This window comes from Eublepharis macularius, chromosome 3, assembly GCF_028583425.1.
Source record: "Eublepharis macularius isolate TG4126 chromosome 3, MPM_Emac_v1.0, whole genome shotgun sequence".
Lineage (NCBI taxonomy): Eukaryota > Metazoa > Chordata > Lepidosauria > Squamata > Eublepharidae > Eublepharis > Eublepharis macularius.
Window position 1 is genome coordinate 80,474,768 of NC_072792.1, and position 16,196 is coordinate 80,490,963.

The 16,196-nt window shown below is 38.8% G+C and overlaps 1 protein-coding gene across 1 annotated transcript in view; it reads right to left on the reverse strand.

Moving 5' to 3' along the window:
• DMD (dystrophin) overlaps positions 1-16,196 on the reverse strand; it is a 2,144,806-nt gene that overhangs the window by 1,177,459 nt on the left and 951,151 nt on the right. Inside the window, exons 21-23 of the mRNA XM_054973282.1 lie at positions 4,341-4,486; positions 3,992-4,204; positions 1,222-1,335 (exon numbers count right to left, since the gene is read on the reverse strand). Of these exons, the coding sequence (XP_054829257.1) occupies positions 1,222-1,335; positions 3,992-4,204; positions 4,341-4,486 (473 nt within the window). The remainder of the gene's footprint in view (positions 1-1,221; positions 1,336-3,991; positions 4,205-4,340; positions 4,487-16,196) is intronic.

Sequence of the window (16,196 nt, forward strand, 5' to 3'; positions counted from 1 at the left end):
TGAACAGCAATGAACGAGGCTTGCAAGGACCACCTATTCGTTTAGAATGGGGCCTCACAAACAGCTTGTTCGCGAACAGGAGATTGGGCTGTTCATGGCACTTTTTTGTTCATATTGCTGTTCGTGCCCATCTCTACTGCAGACTAAAATGGTTAACTACTGTGGATCTAGAATTTTTGAGAAATTATGAAGCATCTGAAGGTCCAAGAAAGAAAGAGAGCAGCTAACTATCAACAGAAAAGAATTGCCAATATGAAGCTGACATCTCAGTTGCTCTGCCCTTAATGATGCAGGAAATTACAGCATTCATTATTGTGTTGAATAATAAGTTATGTTATTTGTGTACCATCCTTCCTGGTAAAAAAAGTAGTCTTAGCTGCATAAACACAATGGCCACTAGATGGCATCATTCAGGGAGGCTTGAGTATTTCTGCAGGAAAATGAAATGCAGTTCATGTTTCCCTTCAACACGCAGTTCAGCCTCTATTTCTACATTATTTATACATTTATACCACCCCCCATATGACAGAAACCACTGATTTCCTGGTGAGATATTGCATGTATGAACAGCTTGTCATGTGAAGGTAGCCCTAGGGAGAAATTTAGAGCAACCTTAACAAAAACAGCATTGAGGTAACAGCAACAGCTTCATTGTACTTGTGAGGTGTCAGCTAACAAATCTTATACATGTCTACTTACCTAGGAGGCTAAAGTTTATCCCTGCATAAACTGCACTCTATATAAACAGCAAACAGCAAAAGGGCAATTTAATGAGGTATGATAAAGATATGATGGGGAATAGCTATATTAACATAAACTGAAGTGCAAGTCACCAGCTAAACATTTGCAGTGAGCAAAATTCTGAAAAATAAATTGTGCTGGTTCTCCAATTTTTCTGCCAAACAAATTTATCTGGTCAAATTTAAACATATTGGCTTTCCTGTCATACGGCTCTCAAAGCATCTGGGTAAAGGCTAGATGGAAATACATCTACATTCTTCCATGCATGTTGCAAATCTTCCCTTTTTGATTTTTTTTCTTTGTTGTGTCCACATCCAGAATGCACAAGGATCATCAGAACACTTGCAAAGCTTCCTCACATACACAAGAACTCACTATTGCAAGCAGATTCAAATTAACTTCCTTTGAAGAAAGTTCATAGATCTCACTATTTAGTACAATCAACTTTGCTCATAGAATGTAACACAAGTCATGACTTACTGTGCACTGCTCCAGCTGTTTTTCAAGTGCTTCTGAATCTCCAAGGGCTGGCCACTCTTCTTTTAGAAAAGCATCCACTTCAGCCATCCATTTCTTCAGGGTTTTAGTGTCATTCTGGTTTTGGAAACAGAAAAATGCATCATGTGAAGCATTTACTAAGTAAACTAACTCAGCAAAGCACCGTGACTAAGCACTGAGGACTAATTTTAAGATTAGCTATGCATCTGAAAAAGCTTTACAAATTAAAAATGCAAATAACGGAAAATATCTTCGGCATTGTTTCCTACTACATTGCTTTATATCATTTTGTCTAATTATGGGCTTCATTTCAGTAATGAACTGCTCTCTGATTCTAGTCTTCTAAGTCTTTCAAAGTGAAATATTATTTTATATACTGTGGTTTATCAGAAGTACTAGTAGTATATTCATTTCTACATTTGCACACACATTTTTTTCTAGTTCTGCTTTTCTTCAAACTTACTGGGTCTTTTATTACTTTTCTTGAGAGAACATTTATATTAGGAACTATATGCTCTGTAGTAAGTTTCTTTCTTATCCACATAGCAGTGAAACAAATGGAAACAAATAAATAGACTGTTTCCACGGGTCAGAAATTTCTTAAGTATTTTGTCTGGATACCCACCAGTTCATAATTGTTGCCTTTTCTTATTTGGAAACTGGGGGAAAAATCTACTTCCAGTTTTCACCTGGGAAAATAGATTTTGAGCCCCACAGATCAAAGTTGCCACAGCTCATCATTAATTAGGACCTTTCCCCTGTTATTCAGTGCTAAGTCAGCCCTTTCCCACCCAAAAGTGCAGTGGCTAGGGTGGGGACCGCTTTTGCCACAGCAGATGAAGGGAAGGCAGTTCCCTTCTCCCCGGCATACGGGTGTTCGGGGAGGGCGGAGCTAAGGGCTTATAAACCTGCTCCGCCTCCTCCCCTTGGCAGCAGGATGCTGGGTTGCTTCGCCCACCCACCCTCCCTATTACAGTGCAGGCTTATCCGGTCTGTTAGGGCCAGGTAGGAATTTTTTCTCTTTTCCCAGTTGGCATGAAAGAGGAGAAGGGTTTTTTGCCTACCTTGCACTGTGGGATTTGTTTTGTGTAATTGGTTGGTGGAGCTGTACATATTTCAGCCACTGGCAGGTTCAGATGGCAAAATGAGTGGGCCTGTGACCCCCTTGGCACCTCCTCATTGGTGCGTAATTGGTGTCTGTCCGGAGCAGCTGGTGGGCTGTACGGTAGCCAGTGGCGAGTGCAGACTGCCGCATGGCTCCCCTGTATAAATAAGGCCCTCCTGCTGTATGATGAGGTGTTGCAGACTTGGAGGGGGAACCATTTGCCTGGTTGCCAGGTACAGCCATTAATCGGATGGCTCACCCCTGAGGCAGTGGGGGCTCGCCCAGACAGGTCAAGGCGGAGGTCCGAGGTGACCCCAGCGCTTGACCTGTACCACTAGTTTGCTAGATCCTTTGCTGTAGTGATAAATTATGTTGTAATCAATAAAGTGGCCCAATTTTAATCCCAAGCTTTGTGTCTGCCTTTCATTTCAACTGGGGGGGGCAAACTAACTGCCTAGAAGAGAAAAGTTTGCTCTGTATTATTAAGAAGCAACAATATATTAGTTGATAAATACTACAGATACTGAACACATAAGCAGTGTCATTTTTCAAGCAAACTCCACCAAATTTGCAGGGAACCTACTCCGTCCTGTCCTCTAAAGACAATCCACCCCAATTTCAGAAAGACTGGATGCTGAGGTCCAATTCTATGTCCTCTGATCAAGCTGCCCCCAGCCACTCTCCATCAGTTCCTATGAGGGAAACATTGCCAAGGTTTTTCAGGCAAAAGGAAACCTTGAACAAAGGCAACCCCTGGCCAGAAGCAGAATGTAAGGTCCACTCCCATGCAAGCTGAATCAACAAAGCCCAACAGAACCAAAGTGAAGGAGGGGAACAAATGTCGAATCGGAGAATCCCAATGTCCAACCAAAGAATCCCAATGTCAGACCGGAGAACCCCAATGTAAAAGTAGAAAATTGCAAACTGAAGCAAGGGACAGTGATGCTTGCCATAGCCGCAGAGTTTCAAAGGTGGCTGCAAGAGATGAAGCCATTTCTGTTATGACGCCCTCCTCTTATCTATTTGCTTGATACCTACACTTTAGACACCAAGTGAAAACCACCTCCCCCACCCTCAAGTCTACGGTAATAACTCTTTCCCCTTCCTTTCACCTCACTCATTCAGATGGTGGTGCTAGATTGTGTCAGTACTTCTGCTGCCTTTATTACTACTGCTGATATCACTGCTGTTTTTGATCATATTTGATAACAGTCACATTATTTGCAATTGCTGTTTGCTTTTATTGTAAGCCACTTCAAGAATTTTATGTTGGGAGGGAGCATAGAACATCTTAAGTAAATTCATAATCAAGCAAAAGCTGTGTGTAGAAAAGACAACCAGCATCCCTGTAAAATAAGGAAAACAACCTGTATTATCATATGCTTATCCCCTTTTGGATGTATACCTTAGATGCTGCACATAACCTTTTTCCTTTTGTCTTGGATCATGATCATTGGAAGTATTCAATTTTTCTAACCTATGACACCAAGTAGATATACAGGCTCTCATTTGCCTCAGAGGGCAACAAGTTAACACACTGGAGTCTCTGTGTTGCTCATCAGTTAAGCATTTCCCACTGGACAAATAGGCCTCCAATGACAACACTATTATTAACAACAAATAAAGGGAAAAAGAAACTCAGATAACCTGAAATTGTTGCAATTTAGTCATTTGCTCCTCAAGTTTTTGGCAATTCTCCACCAGCTGAGTTGATAAGTTCTTCCACCGGCCGAGAATTCCTTCAATTTCTGATCGATATTTTTGACTAACTTCTGCAGGAACTTTTCTATACATCTCTTCCATTGTTGTGTTTAAATAGTTGAGTCCACCTTGTTGTTCTTGTAAGGAACTTTGTAAAGCCTAGAAATGAGAAATAAATATTGGATTCAAACTGAGACCTACAATGCCTAACATTCAAGAGTCTGCCAGTGTATCTTCCACAAACACTTATACTACATCTATAATTGATCAATAGTCTTATATTATCTGCACTTGCCTTTAGTTCCCTGAGCCGTTGCTCCATTATTTCATATTCTGTAACAGTAACCTGAGGTATGGAGAGTTTGGCTTCTGACTGCTGTATCCACAAAAGGATGGTATTCATAGTTTCCTTATACTGTATAGGTGGCAAACTATCAAAAGCTGCATAAGAAGAAGGAAGATAAATGTAACATAGTTTTATTATGAAATATTCATTTATGTAGATTGATAAATAAACCCAAATCAAGATCTTTCTTTTTCTTACATATTTTACAAGGATAGAAAAAGCTGACAGAGTATTTTCTGCTATGCATTTACTATAGGTAGAGGAACCATTTCAGCTTTGGACCTGGAAAACCTCTAGCTCCTCGGCTCTTTGACCCAGAGTCCTTCATCTTTGAATGCTGCTTTACACATAGGCTTGCTACTTTACTTTGCTGAACCTGCATAAGGAGTTCTCTGGGAATGTGTTTTGGCAGTTATTATTTGACAGACTAGTTCCAGAATGTGGGGCTGGGGAACCACTGCTTGTTTCTGTGGTTTTTATGCTGTGGGGTATCACAAGGGCACATCTTGTCCCCCATGCTGTATAACATCTACAGGAAGCTTCTGAGAATTATTGTCTGGTCTGGAGCAAGTTGTCATCAATATGAAGATGACACCCAGTTCTATTTCTCTGACCCAGCTGAGCCAGGTAGGTCTGTAAAGTTCCTGAACAGATACCTGGAAAAGATAATACAAATGCGATGGATGAAGCCCAATAAACTAAAGTTCAATCCAGACAAGACTGAGGTGCTGTTGGAGAGTGACTAAGCCACTCGAGGAGACTGAGGAGTCAGCCTGTCCTGGAAAGAATTGCATTCCTCCTGAAAGAACAATCTTATAGCTTGGGGCTGCTGCTATATCCTAGCTCATAGTTGGAAGTGCAGGTCTCTGTGGCATGTAGGATCTTTGATCAGCTTTAGCTGATATGCCAGCTATGGCTGTTCCTCGAACAGCATGATTTAGCAGCAGCAAACACATTCAGCATTACTGAATGCATTCTATGTATGGCTATTTGCTTTATGCTCCCCTCTTGAGAGCCATGTCTTTTTGCACCCCAAGATTCTCTGGCCTAGTGAAGTTAGAAGGTTTGAATGAATTAATACTTTTTTTTTTTTTTTTTTTGGAGTTTAAAATTTTTTTTTATTAAACCTTTGTTGCAACATATAACTTACAATCATAAACATCAATCCAGATCACGACAAAAATTCCATATACAATGCATTTTTTAACCTTGTGTTTTGAAAATTAACAATAACATTAACATAAACTTCTGATGACTCGAGTATATTGTTAGATTAATAGAATGAAAGGAAACCATTGTGTGTTATAACTTGAAAAATTTTTGAGTTGGGCTGCAGATTATGTTTTTCTATATAATCCAAGAAAGGGAGCCATTTATCAATAAAACCGGTATTTTCTGTGAAATGTTCTGCATTTTGTATGTCATTACTTATTTTTTCCATAATAAAATGGTTCCAAACTTTTGAGAACCAAGTCTCAATTGTTGGCAGTCTCTTAGATTTCCATACTGTCGCAATTGTGCTTTTAGCTGCAATAAAAAGTGAGTCAATGAGTTCTTTCCTAATTTTGGGTATGCACAGAGTTCCCCATATGTCTAGAAAAATTATTTTCGGATCAAAAGGGAGTACATAATTAGTGATATCTTTAATTTTCATTAGAACCTCCTCCCAGAATTGTCTGATTTTTATACATTCCCACCAACAGTGGGCAAAGGTTCCCTCCTCACCGCAATCTTTCCAACATTTAGGGGATGCTTTGGCTGAGATTAGTGCTAATTTTTTGGGAGTTAAGTACCACCTATGTATCACTTTGAATGTTTGGAGCCTAGATATAATAACTTTTGAGGTAAATATGTTGGATGACCAAATGTCATTCCAAGTTTCTAAGGACTGTTCAATTGAACAGTCTTTATTCCAGCTATTTTGGCAATTTAGGCATTTATTCTCCATAGTGTTTAATAGAATTTTGTACAATTTAGCTATCATCCCTTTTTTTTGTTGTGAGGATGAGTTCAAAATTTGTTCAAATTCTGTCAGAGGTTCTTTCATGATGTTCCTTAGTTTTATTTTCTCTGCCATGTATGAGAGTTGTAAGTAGCTAAACCATTGTAATTTCTGTTTTATTTTATCCTCTAACTCTAGCTTCTTTAATAGTCCTGAGTGTGTGGCAATATCTGTTAGCCTAGTAACTTTGGCTTGTCGCAATATTTGGATGAGTGACCGCTCCCACCCCTGAGGGGACCATTCTTGATTTATAAATGTCGAGAATCTAGACAGTTTTGGAACAATTTTGCTCTTAACTTGGTCCCATGTCTTTAGTATGGATGATATCACAAAACTGATTTTGATACCTTGTGGTCTATTTTTTGGGTTATCCCAAACTGTGTCTGCGATGTCATAGTGATTTAAAGATGATTGTGTGATCTTAATCCAATCTGGCTGGGTAGAGTTAGATGTCAATTGCAAAAGGTTGACCAATCTTGCTGCTGATTGATATAATGCTAAGTCTGGGTAGTTGAAACCTCCGTTTACTGATTTCCTCCTCAAAGTATTAAACGCAATTCTCGGGTGTTTGTTTTGCCAGAGGAACTTATTGATTAGTACTTGCCATTGTGCAATTAGTGATCTGTTGATGGAGAGAGGGATCGCTCTAAATACATAAAGAAATTTCGGCAGTATAAAAGCTTTTATCAAATGAAATCTGTCATACCACGTGAGTTTTAATTTATTCCAATTAATAATGTCTGATTTAATTTGGTTTGTTAACTTGAGGTGATTCAATTTTATCAGTTCATTTAATTTGGGGGAGATATTAACGCCTAGATAGGTTAAGTGTGATGGTGACCACTGAAAGCTGTACGCTTTATTTATTTGTTGGATCATTTTGTTGTGGATATTAATGGCGAGGTAATATGATTTTGTTTGGTTGATTATTAATCCTGAGATCGCACCAAAATTTCTGAGTAGAGATGAGAGATAGGACAGTGAATTTATTGGATCGGTCACATAAATCAACATGTCGTCCGCGAACAAGCTTATTTTGAATTCTGCGGAATTAACCTTTATCCCCTTTATCTGATTGTTTTCTCTGAGCGCTGACGCGAAGGGTTCTAAAGCGAGTGCAAATAAAAGGGGGGATAGAGGGCAACCTTGCCTTGTGCCTCTTTTGATGTAAATGGTTTCTGATTGCATAGCGTTTACCTTAATGTTTGCTGTTGGTTGGTGGTAAATTGCACTGATTAAATTTAAAAATTTTTCTCCAAATTCCATGTATGACAGTGTTTTTAAGAGGTATGATAGTTCTACCGAGTCGAAAGCTTTTTCGACATCTAGTGAAAGTAAAATAGCTTCCATGTTGTTGTGAGTACAGTGATCTATAAGATTTAATGATTTATAAATGTTATCTGTAATGTCTCTTTTTGGTATGAATCCTGATTGGTCTGCATGTATGTAATTGGATATAAATGTATTTAAACGGTTCACAATGATGGAAGTGAAGATTTTATAATCATGGTTAAGCAATGATATGGGACGGTAGGATGCTGCTTTCAGAGGGTCTTTTCCTTGTTTGTGAAGTACTATAATGTCAGCTCTCTCCCAAGTAGGTGGCATTATACCCTTATCTAAAATTGAATTGGCCAAGTTAGTTAGGTGTGTCGTTAATAAATTTGTGTATTTTTTAAAAAATTCTGCCGGGTAGCCATCCGGCCCTGTGGCTTTATTATTTTTAGCATTCCTTATTGCATTTGTTGTTTCCTGAATAGTGATGGGTTTGTCAAGAAGAGTTCGGTGTGTTTCCTCTAGTTTCTTAAGACTTTTTATTGAGTTTAGAAAATGATTTATTTTAGTTTGGTCAGGATTTTTTGAAGAGTATAGTCGTGTATAAAAGTCTTTAAAAACCTTGAGAATTGATTCTGATTTATACTGTATTACGTTTTTACTGTTGTAGATTCTATTAATATTATTTTGTGATCTTCTCTGTTTTACTTTGTTTGCTAAGATACGGAGCGATTTAGACGAGTTGGACCAGTGAGACTGCTTAACAGCTAGCAGTTGTTTATATATCGTATGGCTTTCTAAGGTTTCTAAAATTTTTCTTTGTGTTAGAAGCTCTCTGTATATTTTTTTACTGCCTGTTAGTTTATGTTTGGTTTCTAAAGCTTTGATATTACTAGTTAGCTCTTGTTTTTGTTTTAATTTTTCTCTGTTGATTTTAGCCGTAAGGGCTATTATGTGGCCTCTGGTCACTGTTTTAATTGTATCCCAAAGTATGTGCTCTCCAATATCTTTAGATATGTTTTCTGCTATAGCTGTTTCTATTATTTTCCCAATTTCTTTAGATGCGATTTGATTAAATAATAAGTGCTTTGGCAGGCACCATTGTCTGCTATTCTGTGTTTTATCACCTAGATTAAATGTCATTGTTACCCATGCATGGTCTGAGATTGTATTATTTCCTATTTCAATTTCCTCTACTTTATCTATAGTGGTATTGGAGTTTAATATGTAGTCTATTCTTGTATACGTATTGTGTCTTTGTGAAAAATATGTGAAGTCCTTTTCTCCGTCATGATAGTACCTCCATGTATCTATTAAGTGATATTTTTTTAGAATAGCTGCTAGTTTTGTTGTTTTATGAATATTTTTTGGGTGAGGTTTATTGAAATTTGATTTGTCTAATTGATGTTTTATTATATAGTTTAAGTCTCCTCCAATTATCAGATCTCCTTCTTGGAATTTAGTTAATTTCTGCAATATTTCCTCTATAAAATCTAATTGATTTGTATTAGGAGCATATAACGAGGCTAAGGTAATTTTGTGCTCCCCTATTTTCCCTTTAACGAAGATATATCTACCTTTTTTGTCTTTGAGAGTTTTGGTTTGTTGGAATTGTATATTTTTTGCTATAAGGATGGCTACTCCCCTTGATTTGGAATTACCAGTTGCATGATATTGTGCTTGCAGCCACCTAGCCTTCAGTGAATCAGAATTGTTATGCCGCAAGTGGGTCTCCTGCAGAAAAATAATTTGCGCCCTAGTATGGGCTAAGTTCGAGATCACTCTCCTTCTTTTAATTGGGTTTCCCAAGCCTCTGACATTGAAAGTTAAAACTTTGATTTTAGAACACATTTCTGCTTTAGGTTGTAATGATTATTTATGACTAACTCTTATTTTGTTAATATTATTGATATATCACTCTGGGGTTTCCAATGTGGATTTTTTTTTTCCCCTTCTTAATTTTATCTTGTTTTCTCTCACTTTTTTATTTATTTGTTTATTTATTTATTTTTATTAGCAATCTGATTTGCACTATAATTTGAATATTCCCAATTAAATGTAATGTACACTATGATACCGGTTTTTTTGAATGGCCCACCACAAGCAAAACAAAGGACAATACAATATCTAGAACTTCTTTCTTTCTCTTTTCCCCCCTCCCCTCTTCTCTTTCCTTTCTCTTTAGACAGTGTAAAGGCTGACTGAGTTGGGCTTAAAAGATCAATCAATTTTAATATTGTAGCACCACTTGTGGATTCTTAATAAAGTCTTGTATTATAATTATTAAAGAGGTGTTATTGATATCACAATGTTTTCCTGATATGCAGTTCCAAGATGTTATATTTAGATCACACCCTTCAAATCGGTATATGGATAATATAGATTCAATTCTTTTTTCTCTTTATAACGTAAACTTTTCAGGTTTTAAAGTTCAAACCAGTTAAATCAAATATATCTCATCAATTCCTGATCTGGTACAATTCCTTTCTATATATACACCTTTTACTATTATTCTTTCCTTCTTTTATTACCTTTCTTACTACTTTCTTCTTTCTTTCTTGATTTTCTATCGTCGTTGCAATCTTTAGCCTGTTATATATTTGTTCTATTCCCCTCACCACCTTTTAGCCACCCTAACCCACCCCCCTTTACTACACACCCCTCCCTCCCCTCCTGTGTTGGTAAACTAAAGCAATGAACTGTATTTATTTTTTTATTCTAGTTGTTTTTTCTCTCTTTTTTTAATTTTTTTATTTTTATTTGTTTATGTATATTTTTTTAATTAATTTTTATTATTATTAACTATATAAAACTGGTTAATATATGCAGCTAATTAACTAATCCCGCTTCCTCCCCTTTTCCCTTACCTCCCTCCCTCCCTAAGACCCCTTCATTCTATAATGAATTGAAAATAACACTGTCTTTATTTTTTTTTCCTTAAAGCCAAAATTCCGTTTCCCTGTTAAGATTTATTCAAGTTTAGCTCTCTCAAACTGATGAGTTAACTTCACTCACCGGTTGTGGAAATCAACCTCCCTCCCCGTCCACTTATGAGAGCTAAATAAATCTGTGTGAGCTATGTTGAGAACCCCCCTCCCCCCCAAAGAAACCTCTGAATTTTACCTCTATTTACAAATACACTACTTCATATACTAACAAACTTCCATACTGATGAGCATTTTACCTATACGTTAAGGAGCAACGCCAGGGAAAATTAAGTGTCTCTGATGGGGATATTGCTCCCTTTCTGTGGAGATAGTAGATCAGAAGATTTTCTTTTTTGGTTTTGTTTGTTCGTCTCCATTGGTGTTTCAAGCCCGACTGCGTTCAAAAGTTCTAGTCCCGTGTCGACGTCCGTTGCTATATACTTTTTGCCTTGATGATAGACCATTAGCTTGCATTGATCCAGCCATTTATATCTTCTATTCGCTCTTTGCAGAGTCTCTGAAATTGGTTTAAGTTCTCTTCTTTTGGCTAGCACTTCCTTTGGAAGATCAGTGAAAATATATATCAGCTTGCCTTCACATTTAAACGATCCTCTTGCCCTGGCTTCTTCCATTATCTTCCTTCTTGTCCTTTGATCTGGTATCTCGACAATTATATCTCTCGGGCGATCTTTATTTTTGTTTTGGTTATAAGGTCCCACTCGATAAGATTTTGTGATGTAGAGATAGACTCCTTCTTCCAGTTTTAATTGCTTGGCAAGCCAGTTAGCGATGAAACTTGTGAGATCTGTATTATACGTGAGTAGTTCATCTATCCCCCTTATTTTAATCTGATTTTGTCTGGCATTTAATTCGAGTTTCATTAGTCTGTCTTGTTGTTCTATGATTGTTTTTTGCATGTCGTTAATGTCCTGTTGTGACTTCACACTCTCTTCCATAGCTTTTTCGGCCTTTTGGTTAACCGATTGTAAATCGTGTTTTATGTCCGCGAGTTGTGTTGTAATTGGGCTTATTAGTTTAGTCATTTGCTCTATAATGTCTTGTTTTAATTGAATTAGTTGGGGATCCAAATAGTTTTCTGATTGGCCTACCTCCGCCGCGCCTTCATTTGCGACGAGTTCCGCCATTTTATTTTTCTCCGTGCTGCTGCGTTCCTTCCCCGTCGGCTCTCCTGAAGCCGCGAAAAAAGTTTGTAGGTTTTTCACCGATTTCAAGTTGTTTTTCTTTTTCTTGATGGAGTTTGTAAGCATTATTTTTGATTTATTTCCCCTCGTAGTGTTTTTTGGTGAGGCTTTGGGATCGGGAGGGTCGGAGCGTTCTCAACATGCGTCCATTCCTCTCCGCTGCGACGCCACGCCCCTCATGAATTAATACTTCTGATATCAGATCAGGGTTTCCCACTTTACTTCTCCAGGGTCTTTCAAGAAGTAGGAATATTACTGCCATGAAAATTCTGGGGCACATTAATCAAGTTTATTTAGTGTGATCATCTAAGATTCCTCATATCCTGGCAATGAGTAATGACCCATCTTTGCAGGACAATAATAGATCCTCTCAGAATCTCCCTTATAATACAGACTTGCCTGGAAATATAATTAGAAATAATCATCCACCAATCTCTTGACCCACTGTTGTCAAGTGTTAGCTATAACTGCTAGTCAAATAACGCGGTCGTTTCAAGAATGTTGATCTTCCTCACTCATTATATCATTTAGGAACCTTCCACATTAGCTTCTCCCACAAAGAAAGATTCAAATCTTCCAGTCACAACAGCTGTGCAAAAAACTTCATCCAATAGTATCAGCCAACAGATACCCACAAAAGAGATCTGACGATGACTGACGATTTAGAAGGTAGGTAGAAGGTTCATAATAAGATGGGCCTGTCAAGCCCTCTATGCTTGTAATTGATTTTGCTCTGAACTTTCTTCTATCACCACTGTCACTAACCCAGCCCACCTATTTCCTCCTATTGTGACCACTCCTGCAATTAGAAGGTCTGCTGGGCCTCACTGAGAAGTTGGAGGAGTTGCAACACCAGGATCCTCCTTCTCTCTACTGACTGTTGCTATCCAGCACTCTGAGGAGGATCAGCTACAACATCTGTGGGGAAGGCGAGGTATAAATTGAATAAAATAAAATAAATAATAAATGACATCCCTGGCCTGCTTCTGGGCCCTCTTCAAATAACCAATAGGATGCCACTCTGTCTTGGCCATTCCACCCCATCCATGTGACCTGGAAGTCCTGGGGTTTAGAGGAAAGCTCTCATTGGCCTAGGCCATTTTCTCCTACTCCCACTATGCCACTTCCACTATACCAGATGCCTTTCCCACCAGATGCAACTCGCCCCCCCCCCCATGGCTGCTAGGTTACTTTTTTATCATTGTAAATCTTGGATTCATTCGTATGAGGAAAGTCAGTATTATAATAAATATATAAAATTATAATAAAGTTAATCCTGTCATCTTCCTGAATAGACTTGTGCTGTTCCTTCATGAATAGTTTTCTCTTGACGTACCCTCTCTTGACAACCCTCTTTTTTCTCTCTCTCTGTGCTGCTTCTTTAGGAGAAAATATTGCTATCAGTTCCAAGCTGAAAATTTTTAATTCTTTTCATGGCAGTCCTTATTCCTGCTATCTAATCCTGCACAAATGCAAGTTCCAGCCTGTAATGATTTCAAGAAATGGGTGCATGTGTCTTTAAATGTTTGGTGAGATAGGTGAAGAGTGGGGGTGAAAGAGAGAGATGAGTGAGTGATATGATTGGTTGATGACAGAGAATGGGCGGAATGAAGGCAGTTTTCAGTTACTAAGGGAGAGAAAAAGATTCAGTTAGGGCAAGAGAGGCGAGCTGTGTGCAGCCTGAGTGTGTTCATGTATTTGTGAGGGAAAGGCAACCTGAGTGGAAGCCTGAACTGAGTGTGTCTGTGAGACTATATATTTATTCTATTTGAAGCAGGCAAACTGTGTGTGCGCCTGAGAGAGAAAGAATTGAGAGAGAGAAGAAAGCAGGCTAGCTGTGGGCTGCCTGAATATGTTGGAGTGTTTATGAGAGAAATATAACCTGTGTGGAACCTGAACTGAGCATGTTTGTGAAAGGACACTCAGTCAGGGAAAGAGAGGCCAGCTGTGTGAATGAGAGTAAATGAAGTAACTTTAAGAACTAAGAACTACTTTTATGAAACCAATACGCTTCTTGAAAAATAAACATTTATTTTGTTTTATTATATCCCAGTGTAGCTGCCATTGCTATATCCCATTCATATCCTCAGGGCCACATAGAACCACGAAGGAGCCTGATGCTTAAACACGTTACCAAAGGGGAAATTTGAATAAAATATTTTGGAATAATACATTCCTGGTGGCAGCAAACTACCCAGAGGGTGTAAGGGGAAGATTAAAAGAAAAATCTACCCCAAAGTAAGTGAAGATCATAACACAGCCTTTATTCCCTTTTCCATCCACATTGTCATGGGCTGGGCCAGCCCAAGCAGGGTGGTTCAAGTCCAAGCACCAACACAAAGCCCAAGGGGAGTTCAAGGGTCGAAAGTGAAATCCAAACTGTGGTCAGAGCACAAACTAAACACCAGGAGTGAGTCCAGAGTCCAAGACCCAGGTCAGGTACAGTCCAAGGTCAGTTGCCAATAGCATCAGATCCAAAGACAGGCACAAGCAAGGTGCACAGCACACAGCATGGTTGCAGGTAGTTTGACACTTTGCTTCCACACCTGGCAGTTCCTTCAGCTCAGCTTTTATAGTCAGGCATGGGTTACAGCCAGCTGCTGGGGCTCCATCCTACTGCTACTCATCATCACTCTCCAGCAGCTGGTGTCGGTTCAGGAGACAAGCACTGCACCGTCTCCCCTGCAGCTCCAGCCTCAGCCTTTGTCTGCGGCGTTCTTTAGGTGTAGGTGAACTTGAGGGGGTGGTGGAAGCCCCTGGCTGGGCTTCCTCTGTGGTGTTGGCAGTCCCTGACTGAGCTTCCCCTGTGGTGCTGGGGCTAGAGAGTACTGGTGGCTCTGCCTCCGCTGCTGGCTGTAAGCTCCAATTAGCCAGCAGCTGTGGCTCCTGATTACCAGCCTCTGCTGAGTCAGGGCTGGCTACATGGAGCTCCTCTTCTCCTGAGGAGTCCTGGCTGGCTACACAAAGTCCCTCTCCTCCTGAGGAGTCCTCACTCTCACTGAGCCCAGACTGGGCCATGACATACATATTCCTTGTATTTTCAAATTAGGAAAGCCTGCCATATCTTCTTCCATAACAGTATTCAAGCCCTTCTCCACTATTAAGACCATATTTGGTTGATTCTTATCATGAGTACTACACTTGATCTTAGCCAAAAGGCCGAGAAGCGATCTTATCATGAGTGCTGCAAATTCCTTTTCACTAGCTCCCTTTTCACTAGCTCCCCAAGTACCCTTTTAGCTTTCCAACAATGCTAGGATTATAAGAAAGGGACTGTTGGGGATAACCTGGCTTGGAGACTTTAATTGGGAGTTTCTGTCTTAAAATCCAACACTGTAGCCATAGCAGCACACTAACTTTAAACCTGTGACTTAGTTCCTTCCGTTGATTTTCCTTTTCTTGTCTATTTTACATCCTATGGGATGTCCTAGCCAAAAAGTGTCTCTTACAGTAGAAGAGGACTTTCAATTTGAATCCAGCACAGATTGTGCATTGAAAGTAACATTTAAAACAAGTAATTAAGATTCTTAAATAAAGTTAGGCCAGGTTGTGGATTGCAACATGCTAAAAAAAAAAGAAAGAAAAAGAAAACTGATCTGTAGGTCATCATTACTTGGAAGTTTTGTCTTGCAGCAATACTTCTATAAGACCATTTTATCATGAAAACTTTATCAGGGAAACTGAGTGGCAAAGTCACTTAAAGAGCACACAACAAAAGAACTAAAGATTATTATTTAGACTTTTATACCTGTTTTACTTCACAATTGGGACCCAAAGCAGCACACAACAACATTCTCCCTTGATCCATTTTATCCTCACAATAACTACTCTGTGAGATAGGGTAGATTGAGAGAGAAAGAGTCATTGGCTCAAGGTAACTCAGTAAGCTTCCTTGGCAAAGCAGGGATTTAAACTTGACTCTTCCAGATCCTAGTACAATATTCTAACTGCTACACCATGGTGGCTCTCACAGGAATATAGCAAGAACACAAATAAAATGGTTGTGGGCACATGAACATATGAATGCAAACCACTCAAAAGTGGGGGACATCAGCATATTGACTAAGATTTATTATCATCTCTGAAGCCAAAAAGTTTGGATTCTCACATCTGTTATTTAGAATGTCCGTCTATTTTTAAAGCTACTACTGGAAGTGCCAATAACCTTTTTATGGTTCCTGTTATTGTATTGAGCATGTCTGTAAAAAGAAAATGTTCTTTTTAGGACATCTGTTAAATGCTTAGATTAAAACATTAGCATAGCAAAAAATACACGTTACATTTTATTGAACTGCCCCCATTAGAATGGCATTACAGATGCCTCTAAATAGGTTAACATCTGTGGAAGCTTGAGCAACTTGCTAGGGGATAAAATAAAGATCCATTCAAATCAACTGGA